Source organism: Pomacea canaliculata, linkage group LG2 (assembly GCF_003073045.1).
Source record: "Pomacea canaliculata isolate SZHN2017 linkage group LG2, ASM307304v1, whole genome shotgun sequence".
Lineage (NCBI taxonomy): Eukaryota > Metazoa > Mollusca > Gastropoda > Architaenioglossa > Ampullariidae > Pomacea > Pomacea canaliculata.
The window spans coordinates 33841703-33865258 of NC_037591.1; the positions used below are offsets into that span (position 1 = coordinate 33841703).

Genomic DNA, 23556 nt, shown 5'->3' on the forward strand with positions numbered 1-23556 from the left:
AACGGTATGGGCAACCACGTGTTTGAGGAGATTAAAGGGGCAGTATCAATGCGGCTAGAGTCTGCTACTGCTATGACGAGACTGAAGGGTCAGACTGAAAGCTGCTCGAGGTTGACACTAATATGCTTATGGTTTAAAGGGAAAGTGTCGACCCTGCTGACTTCCATCGATGAAAAGCTGGCACTGACAATGTGAGAAAACTACTGACCTACCCCTTCACCATACCTATACCATCATGTCATGATGGCGCATCCATTCGAAAAAAAAATCATAAAATGTTCTCTTGTCTTAAATAACTATTTCAAAAACTTTTTTCATGCTTACACCTAAATTAATTGTTTTTTAAAGCTGAACCTTAATCAGCGCTACCCTGTTCACTCTAAGAAGCCCACTTCCATCAGGTAGGAAGACAGGTACAAAATCTTTCTTTTTTTTTAAAAAAAAAAATCTGATTGCACCTGAGTGATTCGAAATTGAATATATGGTGTCCCAAGCTAGGAAAAAAAATGTGTCTGCTAATGCTTCAGACAGTGTTCACTTTGTGATATCCTAGCTGCCTCGTGTCCACAGCTGAACATGGGCGTGACAAATGGCTGAAGAGCTTGAACTCGCTCTCGTGCTGCCAATTTACAGGTGAGGCCAGAGGGTCTTATCAGGCAAAAGCGTGTCCTCGGAGGATTCCCGTGCTTAAAGGGAGCCCCTTGCCTGGGCCTAACATCTACAGAGCCCTGTCAGGGTAAACACAGTTGACTTCGACCTGGGGTGATAAACTGCGATATCTTGTCAACCCGCCTGTCATCGTTCACAACACTCCTTGCGCGCGCAATGTCGTCGCCGTGTATAGACGAGCGTTGGATGCGTTCACTTCTTTACTCCCAAACACGCATACACGCAGGCAAACCAACCAACCAACCAACCAACCAACCAACCAACCAACCAACCAACCAACCAACCAACCAACCAACCAACCAACCAACAAACAAACAAACAAACAAACAAACAAACAAACAAACAAGCAAACAAACAAACAAACAAACAAAAGTGAGAAAAGAGTCAAGGGTGGATGTTGAGTTGGGTTTTTTGGTCTCGAAAGTTTCATATCGCTTCCTCAGACTTGAAGAGAAATGTGATTTTGTTAAAGTTTCTGACTGGAGGTCCACGAGCATTCCTGTCACGTACGCACTTCCGTCGAGGCGATGGTCGTGTTTGCGATAGTGTGGTCACGTGGACAGCACGTCGCTAAGCGCTAGCTGCTTAATTTGAAGCTAATCTGCTTTTACATTGCCTAGCGACGCCTTGTCTATCAGGCCCCATGCCGGGGGAGCTTTTTAAGACCGCGAGAAAGTATAGCACAGATATAAAATAAATTTAAAAAGCAGTATCATTATAACCAAACTAGTCTTTCAATACAGATGGCGAGTCAGACAAGAAATCACTACCAAAAGCCCTTTGATTTTAGAGACGGACAGAAAGAAAAGGAACAGAGGGAGAAAAAAGGTCGAGCTGGTGCAGAGAAATCGTGGAAGTCGAACTCGCCCTCCTGTGTTGGTGTCGCCGAGAAACAGGTGAGCACTGACTGAAGGCAAACCGACTAGAGATACCTTGAGAAAGAACACATCCTATAAACACTGAGAAAAATTTTCTCACACATGTCTCTTTTTTCACTTCTTTTTTCTCCTTTTCAGCTTTTCAACTCTTTTTCTGTTTAAATATCCGGCTACACCCAAGTTAAAAAGTAATTCAAAAGGATGACACCACACCTTGAGTGGTGGGTGTGTGTTGTGTAATGACGAGCCATGGCTCATCGCCGTCAACCTCAGTGTCTCTCCTTTCATCTCCGTATTTGAACTTGGAACTCTAAGCGTTTCGGAATCACTGAACCTGAACATCTACCCCTGGGTTGCGAACTCGTGAAGTGGCGTGTTCCCTAGGGATTGCAAGTCGGCGTAACGAGAATGTTTCGCAATACAAGACACCATACATCTCTTGGGTTTAATGTCTGGAGATAACAAAGCCATTTTTCTCTCTGTCTGTCTCTCCTTTGAGCTATGAGAGAAAAAAAAAAAAAGCGGAAAAGAGAAGCAAATCCTAGCGCAGCTACCACCTCAACTACGTGGGACACGGGTGTCGTGGAAAGGGTGGTGAGGAAGGTGGGAGCGAGGGTGGAAACATCAACCTGACTGCAATATTCGCGAGTTTGCAGACGCAAGCCGTAGGATAATGCGTTGAATCCTTACATCCACCACAATTTTGCGCTCACGGCGCTGGGGCCGCAGGGCTCCGGTCGTCGGCGGGCCAACGGTGTATTTGCGCGCGCAACATGGTGGTTACAGATGGCAAACAGACGGGCTGTGTTTGCGAGGGCAGACAGACAAGATAAAGACCCACTCTAAAACGCTTGCAAATTGTTTCTGCAGACCGCCGCAATCTCTCTCTCTCATTATTATTTTTTTCCCCTCTCCTCTCTCTCTGCGTCTCCTACCCGTCGCCTGCGATAAGCGAACGCTCCGCCATTTGTATTAATCCACCCCTTTCGTTACGGGCCTTTGAGCCGTGGCGTCGGCTCGCATGAAGCTGCTGGTGTGGGTATGGTCGACAGTGTTACCTAGACGACGAGCCCGAAGAATTGAAACCATCTTGAGGTCATTGTGTGTGGCGGGTGGCTGTTGGCGTCGGCGGTGAGCGTCAGTCCGTAAGGGAGGAAAACCCCGGTCGCATCGCTTATTGGCATCCGTGTATTTGCTCATCACCAGGCCCCTCTTTGAGAGAGGATCAAGCGACTGCCAGTGATGAATGCGAAGACACAAATAAATCTTATCTCAGCCCACCGTGTATGAATCACACGCCAACGGCTTTCACTCTTCATTCTTCTCACTCCAACACATGCAAGAGGGAAGGAAGGGAGGTTTAACATCCGAGGATTTTTTTTTTTTTTTTCACGGCATGCCTCCTCGGTGTCTTATTGCTTGTCTGACTTCGTTGATAGCGAGTGTATCGCTACCTAGACCTTTCTCACACTCACCTACCGAGTTATTTCCTCACCACCACCCCTTCTTTCTCTATTCCATACTCCCCCACTCCCACAGTAGGGTTTTTTTTTTCTTCCTCTTTTGCCTCCCAGGAGAAGGCGCGCATGCCCTCCCATTTTAAACTGATCCAGCATCGAAAGGATCGCTCACAATTCGCACTAGTGTAACCCCGTTGGCTTTTCTGCTGATCCTCTCGGTGGTGACAATCGGAGCTTTTGGGGAAAAGAATAACCTGGCAGTAATGTTTGCTACCGGGGGTATTTTGGCCCCGTCTGCGATGGACAACAGTAAGAAATGAGTTGTACCAACATGCGCAGCACTGGTTACAAAGGGAGAGCACTCCCACAGACGGATTCGAAGGAGGTGGGTGATGTACCTCACAATGGGGAGAAAATACTGATATGAAATGGTAAGGGAAGGTACGAAAATCTTCTGACTCCCCTCTTCTTGAAGTCTATCATTTCCACCTAGTTACAGATGAACTGTCGGCAAGGTTTATCGATGAAGTCTTTCACACTGTTTACAAATCAGCCAGGAGGGAAATATTGTCCCCTGGGATAAGATTACTCTCGTCAATTAACTTGCATCTCGACTTCTCTACGGTCTGAATTTGATGAAAGTTGAAAGAAGTCTTGCGAGGAAAGCTTACTGGAATCTTCCATGAAATATTTGTATAATTGAATAATCACGAGCGGCAGAAATGGGGGGAGGTGCGATAAAGAATTCTGCCAGCAACAAAGTAACTTCAAATCCAATTTAAACATTCCTCAAAATAAACGTGATAAAAACTACAAAAATGATTTTCATGAAAAGAAACGATACAACAACAACAACAACAACAACAACAACAACAACAACAACACCACAGTCAGCAAGACAAACAAACCGACACAAAGACAAAAGCTTTATGCATATTTTTGAGGTAGCTCGATAAAGAAAGCGTGGAAAGGGTAAGCTTTGTTTTTATTTTCTAATCATCTTATCCTCGTGTTTATTTCAACATAAAAACGAAATTTATGGGGAAACAACTCTTTTTACCCCCAGCCCACCTTTATCACCAGGGTTACACAAAGATAATGTGAGAGAGATTAAAGGAATTGATATATATCGCAATATTAATGTATTGATCACAGCAAAACAAAAATTATATCAAACAATGCAAAAACAACATCAACATGTTTCAAATATCGACTGATTTCGTTTTGAGGCAGAAAGAAAGATTTAGACTTTGTTAAAGGAATGGCGCCACTAAGTTTGTTCTTTCTTCTTCCCATTGACCACATGCTGCCGGTGACACACGACAAAAGATTTTGCGACAAGATCTCTCTCTCTCTTACAGAGACTAAGTGGAGGGGTGGAAATGTCGTTAACACTTAAGTTACCCTCCATTACGCATGAGTTATCTTTCTGTTCACAGGAGGCATCAACATCACTACTTCTGATTGAAAGCAGCTCCACACCCATTTCTCTAAAAAAAGAAGAAAAAATCGTTTCCTTTGAAGTGGACCTGTTGATCAACATAAACAATGAACCTCTGATGCAGCTGTCGGATCATCAGATGCCTATAATGTTGTAAATATCAAAGTTGAGCCCGTGCCACCAATTTCTTTGAAATCGAAACTAATGTCGTACTGGAAGTTTAAAAGACCTCGGCTACGAAAAGACATCACGGAGTTACACACAACTTGGGAGAAATAAGAAAGAAGACGTGGAAAGCAGACCTGTAGAGAATAAAAGAAGTTTAAAGACCTACTTGAGTGCAAAAAAATCTTTTGATGATACAAATTTCCAAATTATGTAAGAATAACCCTTTTCCGATCACGAGATGAATCGACTTGCTGGTCTACGACCTCCGAGTGGAATAAGGACATCTTCGTCAACGGGAGAAGTTGTTGAAGGGGTGAAACCTATTTTAATTAGGGGTGTCTGTGTCCTGACATACGTCTGGTATTTGAGTAAAGACTGCTGGATGATTAGAAAGAACTAATAAGGAAGGAAGCGGTTTCGACGATTGATGACAGTGTTGCACAAAACAAGAGACGTTAAGTTGAGCGCTCGCGCCTACGAGGAGATCGATGAGGTGGCGAGGGCGTGTAAGTGCGGAGGTACTGACGAATGCACATGCTGGCCTGACCGCAGGTGGTTTGGGGATTTTTTTTTTTTTCTTTCAACTTTAGACCTGGAAAAGAATCAACAGCTGGAGGACCAGATATTATTAAGGCTCGGAGGATCGACATCGGGTAGCGCTTTATCAGCAGCAGCGAAAGATGTGACATCCTCCCTGTTGACTTCGATTTGACGAGCGCGCGCGCAAAAAAAAAAAAAAAAAAAAAAGAAATCCAGGAAAGAACTTATACAGCTCGATGTCAACACCGTCGCAGCTTGACTGATGCTGCAACAGATATGATAAGGTTGTGCACAGGAGAAGTAATGCTCACCTCCATTAAAGTATTGGACATATTAACAACCCCAAGTTCGGCACCCTCATCCCTCTGTTGATGCTTCTGATGCCGAGAAATGATACGGAGGACAAAGGTGACAATTTATTTAAATTGCGCTGCCATATCATAGAAAATTATTTTTATATATAGTGTTCCTTTAGAGAATTTTTGGTTGACGCAGGTGCAGAAGAAATGACAAACTAAGCTTTCAGTCGGACACTTTAGCAACCCATCGCGTAAATAAACATGTTTACAGTGTCCTCTCCTTTAAATCCTGGTTTATTTCTTGAACTTCTTGAAGGTAAGGGTGTATGAATATTACTTTCTCCATTTGAATCATCATCATAAAAAAAGATGAAGGGAGAGTGAGAAAGGTGTTATTTGGAGGATGGTAACCACGTCAATACGCCAGGTGCTAAGTTCGCCGACAATCCCCCACCCAACTTCTCCTTCCATCTCCCTTCCCTCCTCTACCTGGTGTTGTGCGGCATACATCGTGGTGTCTAAAACCATACGTGACTGAAGATGTCATAAATTTCCGACAGCTGTCGCACACCATCTCCGCACATCATCTTTGCTGTCCTCAGAGCCTGGGATGAGAACAGCTGAACTTAAAAAAAAAAAAAGCAAGGTGAGAAGAGTGAATGAGATGAGGGGTTTTAGCTGCCCTACCCATCCTCCACCAACTCTCACCCCTCCACCCGTTCTCTCGCGCTGTCACACGTGCAGGGCACGCGGGCGCACCCTAAGGACTGTGCATTACAAAGTATTGATACAGCTGCCTGCTCGGGGAGATGGTTTGCGGTGGCTGGTACACCGGGGGTAGAGGGGGGAATAAAGGTAAGGAGAAAGGGGTGAGAAGGGAGGAGAGACACTCGAAGGTTGACTCGCAGCCCTTGTGGGCCTCATGGAGTCTTACGAGAGACGTGTCAACGACACAAAAGATGATGTGGCTTGGACGTGCGCACGCGGGGCGAGAGCCACGTATGCACATCCCTTGTGAACTGACCACCTTGAGTGGAGAGAGAGAAAAGGTGGGAGGAGAACATCGTGTTCTCGATTGTCCTTCAACTGTTGTGTAGCAGAATGAGCTCAACCTGATGAGAGATGTTGATCATCGTTGAAATGCAGCAGGAGGAGGAGGAGGGTGGGGAAGAGGGTTAGTGGGGATGAAGGTATGAAAGACTAAATAAGCCCTCGCCATCCTCACTCCTTTCATTCCGCCGTGTTCGTGATCTCTTCTCTTTGCTGCCATTGTACAAGCAAGGTCGACAATACATAAATAATAAATTAAATAAGACATGTGGTGGAGACGAACAGCTACGGGTTCTTCCACTCTCTAACAGCGAATCTGTATTTCATCATAGCTACACAGTCGAGAAGTTTGACAGATGATTAAAACAAGGTTCTGGAAGAAAAGAAGGGAGAAGTTTGGGGAATCCACTTGAAAATTGTTTGAAACAATATTGTTTGGGGAAACAAGTGGGGTGAATGTTGACGAACGTTCAGCTTTCGTGATTCTTATAGGACTATTTGGAAAAATTGTCAGAAGGTTCACCCTATTCCTCCAAACGGAAGCAAAAAGTTGCAACGTTTCAAACAGATGATTAACGATTTTCAATGTGAACATGAAGTCCGGAGAACATTGGCGCGTCTTTCGACCAAAAAAAAAAATAAATAAAAATAAAAAATCCTCCGAAAACATGGAGAAAGAGAAGCTATTCACAGGTACAACAGACTCTCAGGTGGGCAACGACAAAGAAGCAGCAGCAGACGAGAAACGTGGCGAGGGAAGAGACGCTGCGCATGTCTAAAGATGGAACCCGTGTAGAGAGGACAAGGGTGAGGGAAAGGAGGTCGACTGAAGAACACCTGGCACCGGTGTGATGAAGACAGGACTAAGGAGCTCAGTGTATTCATACACACTGGCTGACTGAGTTATCCAGCCGCCAGAGCCACAGCTTGCAAATGGAAGTGAATCAAGGACCAGACCCATGCCAAGTAAAGGGACAATGATGATGAGTACGATGATGATCACCTTTTCTTACACGCCTCAACAGGATCTGAAACCTCCATTCCATCAGTAAGATAGTTAACAAGCAAACATTTTTTTTAAAAGAAAATGAATATTGAGAAAAAATAAATAGTTTAATTTAATATGCGCACCTTAATTTCAATAAATCGAATTTGATAAAAGGTATGCCGACAAAAAATATAATTAAAAAAGACCAAGGAAGGCAAGCTGACAAGCCAACAAGGTCTGTGAACCTTTAATGCATCGGCGTTATCTACCAGCAAGGCTGTTTTTTGTGTGAAGTAGCTCTCAGTAAATCATCCCACATAAATTACCGAAGCTTTGAAGATCGTTGACGCTTTTCTGGTGGACATTATCCTGTGATTATCTCGTCTCAGTGCACGGAAATCGTTTGTTTAGCTTCAACAAATTAAGGAAAGATAGGTCGACTGTTGCGTTAGGTACGTATCCAAGGATTTACGAGTTAAGTCAACAACAGACAGAACTGTCTGCAAACAGAAGAGTGGAATATTTATAGAGCAATTGTCCCCCTAGCGATAGAGAGACGGAACAGAATGTGAGCAGCGAAAATAAGACGAGGGCAAAAAAGGAGCGAGGGTATGTTTGAGGGTACGTGGGGTGGGGTCAGGCCTTCATTAAAAAGCAGTAAACGTCGCCAGACTGTGTATCTTCTTTTCAGGGGTTTTAATGAAGACAGCTTGTCTTTGTTCAGGTATTAAAAAAAAAAAAAAAAAAAAAAAAAAGAAGCCGGACATACCTAAAGTTAATTCTCTTCTTGGAAAGAAGGTTGACAGTTTTTTTTTCTAGCTTCTAGCAGACCTGAATGTAAATGCGTGTGTGGGTGTGTATTTGTCTGTGTGTGTGTTCAGACATGTTGGTCAGAAGGGTGAGGAAGGACAGGCTGGATGCTCGCGTTGGTATCGGGGTGCATATCCCTACCTGTATGAATGCGCATGCGTCAAGGTTTGCTCAAACCCACGCGGCCTGGCGAACTCATGAATCAATCGCTGCGATTCGAACCGAATCTCCTCCAGCCGCAATCACGGCCCCCGGCACTCATGACCATCAGCAAAAGTTAATTTATTTGTCCGTGTCACTTGCCTGCAACATCTTGAGGTGACGGCTCGCGAAAAGGAGGGCGGGAGGAACCGCTCATTGAACAACACCCGCTTTCACGTCCCACCCCGCCACCCTGCCACCCTACCCCCCTCCTGATGAAACTACACGCTCCCTTGAATACGATCATATTCTAGCTGCATACACACTCCCTTACCACCCCACCCACCCAAGCACTGATGTTTTCTTTATCTCGATGGACGTTTGTTTTCCCTGCTGTTCACCTCATTGTCAAGTGGGTGAAAGAGATTGAGACGAAGGGAGTGAACGAAAACACTACCATGCCACCACTCCCCATCCTTATTTATTCTATTTTTGTAAATCTTGCGAGAAGATTCAAAACACGTTTTAGCTAATGACAAACTATCACAACCCGCTCTTATAATTGAAATCATAACTGAAACTGTTATTTACTTTCAAGAATGCCGGAATCCGATAATAATTTGTTTAGAAAGGGTTTAATTAATGATAGAAATTACTGTGATGTTAATCAGCTGTCGTCAGACTCTACCGTCCACAGACACCAGGTAGAGGAGTAAATATTTACAGCTCCTTGCCTCAAATTTTTAAAAAATATTGTTTTCCTACACACCTGTCCTTCGCTTTCTCCTCTTGAATTTTTACTGTATGTGTGTTTGCGTGAGTGTTTATGTCCGCACCTATGTGATGGTAGGCGTGATGTATGTATATAGAGACAGGAGAGAATTTCATCCACACTGGGTGCGATTCCACAATGGGTGGAGGACAATATCAGGTGCCAACACCAAATCGTGGCATCTTTAGGTGTTGGGTTTCCTCTCCAAGCGGCTGACAACTTGACAAGGCGGAGAGTCATCCATCGATTCCCTGAGCCTTGTTGTGTACACAAACTGGCCATGCTAGCCAAGCGCGAATTGCAAGTCATCGAATTTATTCCGAAATACATAGATTTCGGGGGAAAAAATTTTCACAAAGAGAAAAAGAGAAAACAATCAGATCTCTCGAGGCGACAAGCGAGGCATCGACAAAAGCAGGCCGCGACGCGTATCAAAGGACAACTTGTGCGGCAAGCTGAAATCTGCATAATTGATTAGCACCAGCTTGCAGCAGTCGTATCGGATGGCATCCTCTACAGTCACTTTGGGGACCCTCTCGACCCCGGGTATTGACCGCGAGGCCAACGGTCAGCGACGGAAATGGGTGCGGGATCCTCGAGGGCGCAGTGGATTGGACTAATCAGCGTTGGAGAGAAAATGTGCACCAAAAAAAAAAAAAAAAAAAAAAAATTGATGGGCCCACACACGTGGGCGAGGGATCGTATTAAGTACCTGGAAAATTGTTGGCCCACACACATGCACCGGTGTTGATCCATGTTGTTCTCTATGGTTGTAATTGCCTTGCTTCTACCGAAACTTATCTTATAGGTGTAGTAGCATGATTACTACCTTTAGTATTGGAAGGTAACTGTTCACCTCTTTGAAAACAAAAATTATACTCTACTGCACTCACGAACCTTCTGTTCTTGGAATATTTGGCCAGTGACAGTTATGGAATGACTAGCTCGGCCAGTGGTCACCACGGGAGATATATATTACTGCCAAAACAAGCTGAGCATTCACACGAGGCAGGCCTGCACTTGAAAGAATAGCGAGTCTTCCTGGCACCAGCCTCAGTGTTCATCTTTTCACTGTGGTCCTTCAAAGGACAGGTGTGATTCTCATAACTTCCTTAGTTATTTTTCTGCCTTCTGTTGCATTGGAGAGGATGCTTGCAAACTCCATTGACACAACTTCGGGGTTATGAAAAATTTCCACATGGGCATGAGATACAGAAGCAAAGAAGATTGACAGAAACAGCGAAACACATTTAAATATTATTTTTGTAAGCTGTATGGGAATAAATAAATAAATAAAAACCTTTATTTCTAAATGTAGTCATGGACCAGCAAACACAAAACGGAAACAATCACCTCAAATGTCGTTTCACTGATCAAATACAGAAGTTAAGAACCCTTCTAGCAATCAGCTAAAATGATGACAGAGAAAAGAAGAATTTTTCTTTTAAACTGCAGGTTATGAAAGCAGGGAGTGATGTCGATGACGTGTGCGGGCGCAGGACATGTCAGACCGCACTGTGGCCAGCCGTTGTCAAGGCTGTGATGGTCGTGTTCAATAACCACAATAGCTCTTGAGATCTGCCGCTGTGACAGACAACAACAACATGGAGCCCGAAGCCGCTTCAGTAGCAGCGACAGGCAAAAGACACCGGCGATAAGGAAATCAATGCCGCAATCAATTCTTTCTCTCGTGTCCAGACCAACGGGCTGAAAGCTGGCTACAGCTCCGCCAGAAACGTAGGCACTGCACCCGACATCAGCAACGCCTTCTGTGAGCTCCACGAGATAAGAGGCGATGTTGCCGGCGAGGACGGTCAGATGAAGAAGAAAACATGGCAACAATTTAGCGTTATAAAATTTGCAGTGTCAAGGGAATTTGTCTTAAAGAGTTTGCTGGTTTATATTTGACTGTGATGAAGAAAAAGAAATATTGGTAGACTTTGATTGGCTCATTGAGGCGATGAACGGGATATTTTTGAAACCATGCGATTGACAAAAACGTTCTCAAAGATGAGCAAGCCGATAGATGAAGAGGACATTGTCGAGTGCTTTTGGTGATGCAAACAAGCTTCGCCATGTTTTCGGTGCTGACAACAAGCATGGCTGGCGAGGACACGAGTCGTTCTGACGACTGCAGTTCGAATCCGTCTTTAGGACAAAGACGTATACAGTCTCAGATGCCCCTCCCCGAACCTGTGCCCTCGAACAATGGGTTGAAATATCTTCGAATTCACTTATTGGATTTAATGTGTGTTTGGAAGGAAGTAAATACTTTAATGGCGCCAATACCAGACCAGACTTTGTTTTAAAGTATGGGTGTCTGAGTTAATGGAAGTTAAAATATTGTGAGAAATTCCTGAAATTCTACTGTTGGGATCTGCAAGTGTTTGAAACTGGAGCCTTCTGAGTATTGCTGTGGAAAACATTAAGACCGAACGGAGGACATCACAACAAGACTCCCATCCTGCAAGTGCACATGCGCAGTCAACTTGAGTCTCAGCAAGTGCGGAGGTAGGGAGGAGAGAGGAAGGAGAGGGGAGGGTACAGATGGCCGCTTGTCGTGCCTGCCAGGAACTCTAGTGAGAGACCGCAAACCCTTCGGCAAGATGTTCTCTCGCTCGACTAACTAAACATGTTGGGGCGAGGGGTGGGAGACGGCAGAAACAGGAGGAAATGAAAAGATTAGTCCCTCGACCATTTTCTTTCTCCCCACCCCCTCGCGCCATTTCACCAGCTTACATTTTTAAGTAACCAAGCCAGGCTGCCGGTAAATGAATCACGATTGTTAGTTATGCTGCTCCATCGAAACAACAAATAAAGCCATAAATGATGCTTGGCTCAAGGAGGGAAATACTATTCGTCAACGGACAATTAGCCGGTGAAACCCAGCCTCGCCAAACACAACTTTACACTTCGACTGTGGGCATGCAGTACTATCACCTGATCCTGACAGGATGTCAAGTGTTTATAGTTTGATCTTCACCCACAGCGCTGACGATATTGGGATTGGGAGAGGTTCTGGAGGACATGCTTCTGGAGTCACGTCGTGCTACGTCGCTCGACGCCATACTACGTGGAAACGACGTGATGGTGCCGTATCGCGTTAACTACCTGAGTAAGAATTTCTGTACTCAGTCCTACACTGCCTTCGTCAGGTGTGCTGCACAGGTATAATCAGTTTCAAGTCGCTGTTGCGTGATGCAGAACACGGGGGGGCCGGTGCCCCTTCACACCAGACTAACTTTTCGACGGACTTCCGAATCGGGAGGGAGCTCAGGCATACGTCTCTCACCTGCTCGTCTACTTGCACGGCCATCATGTTGCGCTGCAGCAGTTGCTCGGTGGAGCGGATGTACTTCATCCAGTTACCTGTGCCGGCCTCACCTGCGTCCAGCCAGCCGCACACCTTGCCGCATTTGTCAACCAGCTGCAACAGTCGACAAACAGGCGACATGAGCAAAAGAAGGCGTGTGTGGAGGTAGTGGTAGCACGAACGAACGAACGGACGAACGAACGCACGCACACACACAAACACAGATATTGGGTTCTGCAACATGCAGTTATCGTTCCTGATCTGGCTCAATTTTTGGCGAGAAAGCTGTTGTTTTTTTATTTTAAAGAAGGGCCTTTCTTGGCTTCAGCAAACCAAGTCCGCTTATAATTCTGTTCTCATGCCGAAAATGTTTGTATATTTGTCTGAACACAAAAACGAACATATGGGCAGACAGACAATTTGATTATCAGTTTCATGGCATTTATCCTTGTCACAAGAGAATGTAAAACATTATACACTAAACAACCAAGCGAAAAAGCAGCCACCCGTTAAATTTTCTTTTAGGGTGATGGGTGGTTATAGTACCTCCCTCTCCTATAATAAACCTAACGAACAGAAAAGATCAGAGGATGACCTTTACCTTAAGCCTTACCTACAACAAATAACAAATAATACGGTAAGCGTGACATTAAGAAATATTTTCGTGATGAAATACATGAAGGTAATATCAAAAGAAAGCTCGTGCATCGTCAAGAGACCTGTGCTGAAAAGAATAGTTCAGGAGTCTAATTTCTAATGTGTAATTTCAAATACTTGCTACCTATCCTTATCAGCAAATTCAACTGTTATAAATAATGTGATTTTCAGCATGTCCAAGTAAAGGTATTCATTGCATCTGTCTAAAGTTGTATACAGTAGGTCAGATAAAACTTGACTACCGGGAACCAGACAGGCATTCCCCTCTTTTCTCGCTGTTCAAACTGAGTTAGTGTACCATGGAAGTCCACATGAACATTTTATTTCTCTTTCACCTCTCGTTTTCTTTATTAATTTCTTTTTTATTGGAGCGCAGGACCAGATCTTGAGGATGGTCACTCACTTGCCTGTGTCGCCATCCTAGACAGAAGTCGTAACGAACTGTTTGTGGATTTTCAAGTCCTAACTACACAAACCCTCATCAGATCCTCCATTTATAAAGTCGAAAAAATGTAAAACAAAATTGTGCAGGTGAAGAAAGTGTCCAGCATCGCTCGACCTGGCCTTCACAGGTAAGCTGCACGCTCACCTACAGCAAACATGTACATTATGTCGTCAGCGTATGCCTCCTTCTTCATATCCTCTACCCTCCCAACCGTCACCACCTCGCCCCAAGCTACCCCCAACACCGGAAGTCGCGAGAGATGCAGTTGGGTCGCCGGTGGTCACGAGGCCATCAAACCTCCTAACAAGCTCATCAGCAAGCAAGATCAGACAGGCGGAACGTGAACAGGTACCTGCGTGCATTGTGGCTGGTGTCACGTGACTCTGCAGCTCACCCGGTTAAAGTTTCTCTCCCTCTCTCTCTCCATTTTATTTCTTTGTGCTCGAACGCGTATTTACGTGTGTACGCTCGCGAGCGCACAGGCAAACACACAGAAAGAAACAGAACACGAGAGAAAGTGAACCACACCCCCTGACGGATTTTATCAACCCTCAGCTATATAAGCCCATTCTCACCCACTCAGTCTCTGACAGTAAAATTCATTTTCATTTTTTTTAAATGCACCGCATTTGTTGTCTTCGCAATATTTTCTGAAAGTTGTTCAACCATCCAAAGTCCCTTCCTGGTACCTGTTTTTCGGGTCTCACGCGCCCGGTCAGGGTGAAGAGTCGGGTACACCGTGAGAACCGAGTGAAGACGCCTGCTGGAGTTAACAGGTGGGGGTTGGGGGTAGTCGTGGCTTTGAACACACACCACGGAGCTGAGAGGAGGTTCAAACAGCTGGCAGCTTGTTGAAGACCATGAGACTTCTTCGGGAACTCATTTCACCGTGAATCTTTTTCCTTTTCACGTATTTAATGGATTGATGAACAACAAATGAAGCGTGTATGAGTTCGTAATAGTCTCTGCCTCTAACAAGTAGCTTTCTTCTGTCTTTTTTAGAGCAATGGTATGAGTATGCCGTTAATGATAAATCTACAGGTGGTTTTTCCTCTCTGTGTGTGTGTGTGTGTGTTCGTGTGTGCATGCGCGTTTATGTATCTTACTCTCTATTCCTTACACCCTAGTGGATAGAGTTCATGTCTTTAGTTGCATGATAGTATAGTTAAATAGTCACATAACACTGAAAAATGTGTTCTTATATTAAAACGTTTGTTAATGTTTCACACCAATTTATTTTTTATAAAAAAAGTAGTTTTTGTACAAAGCTGAAGGTTTAAATGACATTAACAACATCAAAACATTTTATTGATATCTTTTACTAATCTTACACCGCTAAGCTGCCCACCATACCTCGATTATATATATATATAATAGGTATATATATATACTTACAATAAAAACAAGCGTCTATGTTAATACAAAATGCTTACATGGCGAACTGTATCCTGTTTTTTCAAGTACAGTTTTTAAAGTCAAAACATAAAAATTCATGTGTAACTGCATGAATGGACAATCACCTCCCAGGAGGTAGGTAGGCAGAAGTCGTGTATGTTGGTATGTTAGAGGTGTATGTATGTATATGTGTGTATGTGTGTGTCTGAGACGGATATTGCCGACCTTCTTTGTAGCTGCAGGAATGCATTAAATTTCACACCATCTCACAGGTCCTGTGCCCGTGTTAACCCTTGTGTAATCGCTAATCACCCGAAAAAAGCCCCAACAACGGTCGAGTTCACGCTCCCACCCTTTACACGCTGCAGTGCACCCCTTTCCTTTCAATGAACGCGGGGCTGGGTAGGTAGGGGGGGGGGGGGACAAAGTATTTAGACACCGAGAAAAACATAAATATTAGCAAATAAGCTCCCTCTGCACTCGGTGTTAAAATTCCGATAAATCATCAACTTTACCCTTCTATGCTGTTTTCTCAGGATGATGATTGACAATCACATACCAGCCTTCATTGTTTTGTTGTCACGCCCATAAGTTTTTTTTTTCTCTCTCTCTCAAGTGCTTACAACATCACAGCCGACCTACCGGAGTCTGATTAAGCCCAGAAGAATTCGCTACACACCAGTCAAACGCCTTCTGCTCGTAAAATGGTGCGACACCCCCAGGCGAACAAATCCCCGTTATACAAGGGTCTTCAAACTCCTCCAGCAAACACCTCTTCCTCCCCACACCCCACCCAACCCCCACACCAACAGAAACATCCTCCATCAACTCTCAAATCACCGACAGGAATCAGTTGTGCATCATTTCTGCGCTGGCAAATTTTGTTATCATCCGGACTGTCCCCCTAACACAGCTGTCACGAGCATTCAAGATGGATGCTACAAAGGAAAGAATGTAACTCGACAAACACTAAACGAGTCACAATAATCTGGTGTCCAACAATGCCAGACAACAAAAGTACAAACTTTTTTTTTTTTGATCAACATTTTACATAGTTGAGTAGCTTACACCCAAGCCTGGATAATAGCCAGCAACTAAAAAGATGAGGCGACAAATGAAAAAGGTCCAAAACTAGTTTAACACCCTCGGCAGTCAGTTCTCAAATGATTGTCATTATGTCACAAACTTGTAAAACAGAACAATTAAAAAAAAAATTAACGGAATAGTTATGAAGACTTTTGTTAATTAATTAAGAAAGAAAAAAGGAAGAAAGAATGAAAGAAAGCCGTACCTCTGACTTTTAATCCGTTCACAGGACGCTCGTTAAACTGCTGTAGCGCAGTGCAGCTGGCAGACAAGCAAGCGGCTGCTGATGCGATGGAGGCGAGTTCCTACAGAGACAGCGCGGCTGTCATTGCGCGGCACCACTCAGCCGACTGTCAAGGAGCAGCGCTGTTCCGTCCTGGCTTCCACCCACCAGCGCCCACCGACCGACCGACCCACCGACCCACCGCACGCGCGCCCACATCAAACCACGCGCACACAAACAAGTGACTTGACGAGCTTGTCTCCCAGGATGAACACACGCAGGAGAGAAGGCGAGTATGTGGCTGGAAAGTCAACGCCAGGCGCCGTCAATGGTGGTGAAGCACGGACAGACGATGAGCGAGGGGGAGGGGGAGAGAGAGAGAGGGGTAGGGAGGAGAGTTGAAGGGACATGATGGTGGGAGGGGAAGGGTGAAAGATATTGTAACGGCGTGCGCGCGTGTGTTTTTGTTGTATGCGTGCGTGAAGATAGTTCGTGCAGCGTGCGTGCGTGTACCCGCGGTAGACAGGCGTCATACAATAGATACCCACCCCTCCTCCTTTCCAGCTTGCAAGCTCGCGCATGCACGCGCAACCACCTTTTGACGACGCCTGCACCCCTGCATCCCCATCCCCCCATCCCGTATCCCATCTTTCTTTGCACTCATACCCTCCCCTCCCATTCTCCACCTCACACCCACCCCCTTGTCTCTCATCCTTCATGACCACCTTGTGGAAATCAGACAGAAATCAGACAGCAGCTGGGGAGGGCGCTGCGCTACAACCCTACCCCTCCCTACTTCTTTCCCCACATTTCCCATGTTCCCCTGGGTTCAATTCTCTCCTACACCCCATCCCCCCCTCCAGAAGTGCTAACGTCTCAGGTTTTCGTTGCCAAATCTTCCTGCTCCTCCTTCCTCTTATCTTCACTCGCAGATCCCGCCCACCGCGTGGGAGGAGCGACAGCCTCGTGTTGTGACAGCAAATAACAATGGCCGAGCTGAAGCCTCTCGGCTCTCATTGGTCAATGGGGTCTTGAGTGACAGCTTGCGCGACAGGAGAAGCGCGGCAGCTGGTTGGGTGGCTGGTCGAGTCCCGCGCCGCCAGCTGATAGCTTGCGTTTCTCTTCCCCGTATTTTTTTCTTTTTTCTTTTTCTTTTTTTTTAAATCCCCACCCTGGGTCTGTACAGTAATATACTTATTCTCACTCACTGCTTGGAAACTATTCCTGGTCTTCGATTAGCGAAGAAGCCGGCGATTGCAGTCGATCAGCGCAGTTATGACCTCTAACCTCTTACAGTTTTTAACCCTCGCCAATGACACCAAAAAACCCCCAAAAGTGTTTCAACTTCAAAATTTTTCTGATTGCAACTGTCGTCGGTCTTCGACCGACTTTACAACAGAGGATGATTCGGTTGTCATGGTTTTTTTGTACAACATCATCTCTGACTTGGCGAATGCCACCATTCTCTTGCCCTCCCTTTTCCTCCGCCTCGAAACCTCTGTCGATGTGGAACCGTGAACCCACTGACCCAAAGAAAATGGGGAAATGAGAGTCAAAGAAACTGGCGTTGGTATTACGTGACTTCTTTGCCCCAGACGCCCTGTTCTGCTTTCACTCAAAATCAGGCAACGAAGCTTGTCAAACTCTTCGCTTTAATCATCTCTGAGCAATTTCCAGGTGAGAGAAAGAGAGAAAGACGAAGGGAGGGTGGTTGGGATAGAAGGAGGGACACATCGCAAAAGCTGATAAGATCAAGCGAGAACGGAGAGAAAGTGACGGTAAGAGAGTTTTCATCGTTAACTTGCGTCCAGTCTGCCCGTTGGCATTGATATTGTAATGAAGATTAATCAACAGCTTTTATTGATGGGATGATAGGGTGAGAGTCAACTAATTATCCCAACAACCAGTCAATAAACGACCCGCGAGCGACGGACAGCAGGGCTATCGATTTCTTCTCCTTCTTTCTCTATTCCAAGAGGCCGGAAGTTTCTTTTGTTATTCTGTCGCCAGAGCAGAAGTAAAAGACTTGGGGAGGGGGATGAGGGGTGGATGCGTGTCTTGATTGCTGAGTGTCACAGCAGCTTATTGGCTCCAGCTACCTGAAGCTACCTGACCATGAATACAACCAGGACCTCAAGTTCAGCAGAACGATGCATTGTATGATCTATTAACATATTACAGCAATATACTAATATTAAAACAATATATCAACACCTACGTGTTAGGCAGCAGGCTGTCCTTGTCAGATCTTGCATAGGTATGAAGGAAAGTGATACCTGGGCAGGTAGATGATGGCTTCAGGAACCAAAGTGGCGCAGTGGTTTAATGGTGTGAAAACCTCGACGATGGAGAACATTCTAGAGCGGGGTACGGCAGTAAAGGGTAGCAGGGTTTTGGAGGAGGTTAATTGTCGAGCGTTTAGCGAGAGTAACACGAGTTAACACTCATGTCTGTTACATCGTCACATAAAACGACTTTTACGACATGACATTAGAATTTACATTGTGTGTTAATGGGGTTTGTGAATGTATCAGTGCCCTGAGGGTGAAAGAGTCAAGTATCTGGTGTCTGAAGAAGATTTCACGAGGGTACACGTCACGGAAAACAAATGTAGCGGTGTCATCCATCGTGTTTATAGGTTTGGCTACACTGTAAAGACTGCCGGTGACATTTCCGGTTCTTCCTAACAACTCATCGTCCTCTCTATAATTTTCCTTTTTCCATCTCCATTTCTGCACCAGGTGCTCGCTTCCTGCTTCCGCCGTTGTGCACAAAGCACTCGTGTCCAAGTTTGTGTTGCGTATGGAGCGCGGATACTGAAATCAAGTCTTGTCGACATAATAATCAGTGGCAGGGAGAAGGGGGAGGTGAGCAAGACAAATCTGTCGGCCACATTTTCTCTACTGACTCGTCTAGCGGCACGCTCTTCATTAGCAACATCTCTAACGAGAGATGCGGATGTGTCAAGAGATGGCGTCTGTCGTGGGCGACACAAGTTTGCTTGTGACGAGCGAGCTGGGGCAGTGGGTCGAGGGGAGGAGGACTCAAAGTCTTGCACCACACTTCATGCTAACCGTTAGCAGAAAGCAAGAACTGCCTCCCTTCTTCCCCTCCCTCCTTCATCAAAACACACACACTCTTTCTCTCTCCATTTTTCCTCCTTCTACCGTCTTTCGCAATAATGTCTTCAGATAACAGCTGATAAGGAGGAAACAGGGAGGTGATCAGGATGTATAAGAAATAATGTAATTTTTTTTCTCCTCCCCCAAGACGTCACATTCAGATTAAGTGGTTGGAGTTGTCCTGACAATGACAGTTGTTTTCCCCTGGTTATGCTTGCTTTACGTCCAGACTTGGATAACCATTTCTATTTAAATGAATCTCCGCCCCTCCCCTCTTTATCAACTAAATCTTTTCCCTCCGCGGATCTTTATCTCATATGTGTACAATTTTATTTCAATGGATATAACAAGATAATTTTTAACTTTGCACAAAGTCCATCCAAACATTCCCAAGAAGAAACGATCGCCAACCTCCGGATTGTGAAGAGTTCTGGTGCATTTCAAATAGCGGAGGCAATGTGTAATAAATTGTGTACTGCAAACTACCCCCACTAATCCCTTGTCCCCCAAAACAGAAAGTACAGCTATATTCCACAAGTAGTATGATTAAGGGTTATTTGAGTGTGGAAGAAACAGCAGGAAAAAAAATAATAATATACAACATATAAACCCAAACAATCGCAGCCATCATTAGCTGCAGTCATAACATTTGCTTACCAGACAAAGTTCGTGCTTAATCAAAAGAAGGAAGGTAGGGAGAGGGGGGAACGCCTGAAATTAGGTCATCCGCATGAACGATTGGCATAAAAGATGCCGACAAACAACTGCCATGTGTTCCAGTGTCACGTGCCTGGAACCGTTTTCAAGGTCAAAGCCGCACCAAAGCACGTGACACCCCTACACCACTCCCATCACCTCCTTCCTCCTCCACCGCCTCCTTCGCGCCAAGCAGTGCTCTGGTTTTGTGACCGAAAATTAAGAAATTAGCCAGAATGTTTTAATCAGGCAGAGCTGTCATTAAAGCTGGTAGTAGTGACTGCGGGGATGCGAGCAGAAAAGGTCAGCGCCAACAATTTGAAAGCGCCATGTTTGGTCGTCAGCAGTCACGTGACGTCAGAGCCTGGACTTAATACGGGCAAGCGAACAATTAGTAATCATCGATGTTGGCTAAATATCAGCATGTCCTTTCCCTGTTGCTCTGGACTTTCCCTGTTGCCCATTCATTCATTCATTTTTTTCTCTCTTCTTTCTCTCTTTTTTTCTCTTTCCGTCGTCGTCCCCGGTCTTTTCTCTCTCTCTCCCTCATCGCTCCGTCTCTCTTTCTCTCTCCGTGGGTTATGCATCACCATTTGTAGGATGTCAGTGGCACGCGCTAGTGCTGACACCTACATTTCGTACGTATCACAAATCGTCGTTTAGTGGAGTCTGCACACTGACACCCGGCGTTAGCAATTAACGACTAATTTCGCCAGAGTTGTGATTAATCGCCAGAACCCCCATACTCGCAAGATGAGCTTAAACTTCTCAATTATGCGACACTGAGAGGCTCAATTACGATCGCATTGACACTGCAGATGGGAGTAGCTCAGGGCGAGCAGGAAGACAGGTACCCCTCACCCACCATCCTTTCGCTGCCAAGGATCTCAAAAACGGTTTTACTTTTTTTCTTTCTTTCTTTTTATTTTGCCATCCAGCCCACTTTATTGCTTTTATGTGCGTGTGAACTTCCAATTATTGGAATTCAAAGCACGGACTCATATGCCAACGGGGAAAGACTCATCTATAACACCGACAGTAAAGGTATGAGTGGTTCACTGTGTCTAATTTGGAGACGTGAAAACTTCTCCGCCACATCTTAACCTCTCTAATCAATCGGGTGTGTACGATATGGAGGTGGGGAAGAGGGATGAGTTTTAGTCATAGGACCGAGCGGACTCGAACCAGTTACCTGTTGTGGTGTCAAGCGTGCAAACCACCAGAATATGGCGCATTTCTCTGATGTAGTTAAACAGCCGGTTTACTTTTTCTTCTTTCTTTCTCCACTCTATTTCTTTAGGTGTTATTTGTTCGGTCTGTATTACACCGAAGCCATTGACTAATTCAACGAAGGTTTAGCTGAGGGTGAAAAGACAAGTCCAGGCTCACTGGTCCCTCGCTAAGCACCTCGCACGTGGTTCTCGCGCCTGACGCACTACCTTCTGCTTGAAGTACAAGACGTTTGACTACAGGTAAGAAACCCTTCCTTCCATCGTGTTCTCGGGCCAAAGCACTTTTTTTCTCCTCCTGTTTGCTCATGACACCGTGCAGTGGTCTGGCGGCACGCCCATCTCTGGTGTTGCCAGCGCATGATCGTCCTTTACAGAACTGGACAGATCGGGGTATCAACACACGACAACCGCTGATAAAAAATGTGAAGCGCGCGCGCACGCACACACACACACACAGAAGAGGCATTCGAAGTTAATCCCAGGTGCAAAACAGGTGCAAGAAACTCAAGAGTCTCCTGGATTTTCTCGACACTCGCTCAGTCGTGTTTGAAAGCTGCTTCTGCAGTATCAAACAACCAGAGAGTGTGAAGTGCAAGTTAACACACGAATGTGTGCGTGTGTGAGTGAGAGAGAGAGTGCGCATGTGCGTGTACGCACGTGCTGGGTATGTCACTCACCACAAAGGAATATTGCCATGTTACAAGAACAATATTTTCGAGCCATCCAGCTTTAAAGCTTATTCCTATGCTTGTCATATCGGCCCTTCAGTCGGTGTCTTTGAAGCTGCCCGTCAGCACGTGCCACGCGTTCCTATGGAAACAAGCATGAGCTCACTCACTGCGCGATGAATTAATGAGTCAGACAAAGTGAAAGTTTAACCAAGGATGCAACAGCAGTGTAGACAATTAATGGCAAAATAACGGACTGTGGAAGAGCTCTTTGGAAATGTCACTGGCAGACACACAGAAAGCTCTCTGTTCTCTCATTCCAGCTCACTGGCCTGCCGGCATCATCAACCACTTGATGGGGAGAGGTGGGTGGGTGTGCTAACGGCTTGTGTGGGGGCGATAATTAAACGGATGATCCAGTGGAATGCAATCACCATGTCGGGAGAGGCCGCCACATCATCATCATATGGTGGATGGTTGCATAGTTCCGGCATTTCAGGCCAGTCCCTGCGGCAATGATCGACTCACATCAAACTTATCAATTGTTTCATTGTTTCACGACCGCGGTTTGGTCAAGGTCTAAGGGGGCATCTTTGACACAACATCTCATTGTGAAAAGGACAAGAAGAAGAGGGTTTTTCTTTCTCTTTCAGCAAAGTGTCATTGAGAGTTTTGTTCATTCGTTGTGCAAAACATTTCTAATAAAACAACACCAAAGCTTCAACTTCCGAATAAGTCTACTGAATATTTTATTGACTAGCTGAAGGAGATACATATACAAGCCGGTGTTAAAAAAAATAATTAAAAGTTTAAGCTCTTTGTTCGAAAGGTCGACACGTACAAAAGCTATCTACATGTTCACCCACGCATGGACAAACACGTATCGCAAATCCTTCATGTGCATCATCAACACAACAGAGACTGTGTAAAGAATGCGGGTTCAGACAACAGAGAACGAAGAAGCAGGACTTCTGGCAAAATCCACACGAGAAAATATTCTCTAGCATCATCCTGAACAAAATAAAATACCCCGAAGAGCAAACCCGTACCACGTGCAAGGGATGTGGTGGGAAAATGATCCCAGAAGACCAGCGGAAGACAAGATTCCTCCCTGAATTCGTCTTAATCTCCTTCAGCAGACAATGGAAGTGGAAAGGAGAGACCAGCCCTTGAACAAAAAGAGAACCTTACTTTAGCTCTTCTTCTCCAACACCCACACCTCTCCACCCGTGTGCCACTTGTTCGTTTCGCAACAATGCTCAGGTATTTGGCGCGCGCATGCAGGACGCACCAAGATTGTTTGATACAACCGTTTGAACAAACTCCACTGGCTTCGCATGGTTTAACACGACTTTGGCATGGCGAGGACGCACATTCCAAACACCCAGAAGGAGAGGAAGAAGAAAAACGGACAGAGATGTGAGTGGGTGGATAGATGGGTGTGAGCGGAGAGACGCTTGTGGGCAAAGAATGCGTGGAAGGGGGTGGAGGACCACCTTGAAT

General features: G+C 45.3%; 1 protein-coding gene across 1 annotated transcript in view; it reads right to left on the reverse strand.

The window, feature by feature from the left end:
• LOC112555872 (PR domain zinc finger protein 16-like) overlaps nt 1-23556 on the reverse strand; it is a 133305-nt gene that overhangs the window by 25515 nt on the left and 84234 nt on the right. Inside the window, 1 exon segment of the mRNA XM_025224437.1 lies at nt 12509-12643. Within this exon segment, the coding sequence (XP_025080222.1) occupies nt 12509-12643 (135 nt within the window).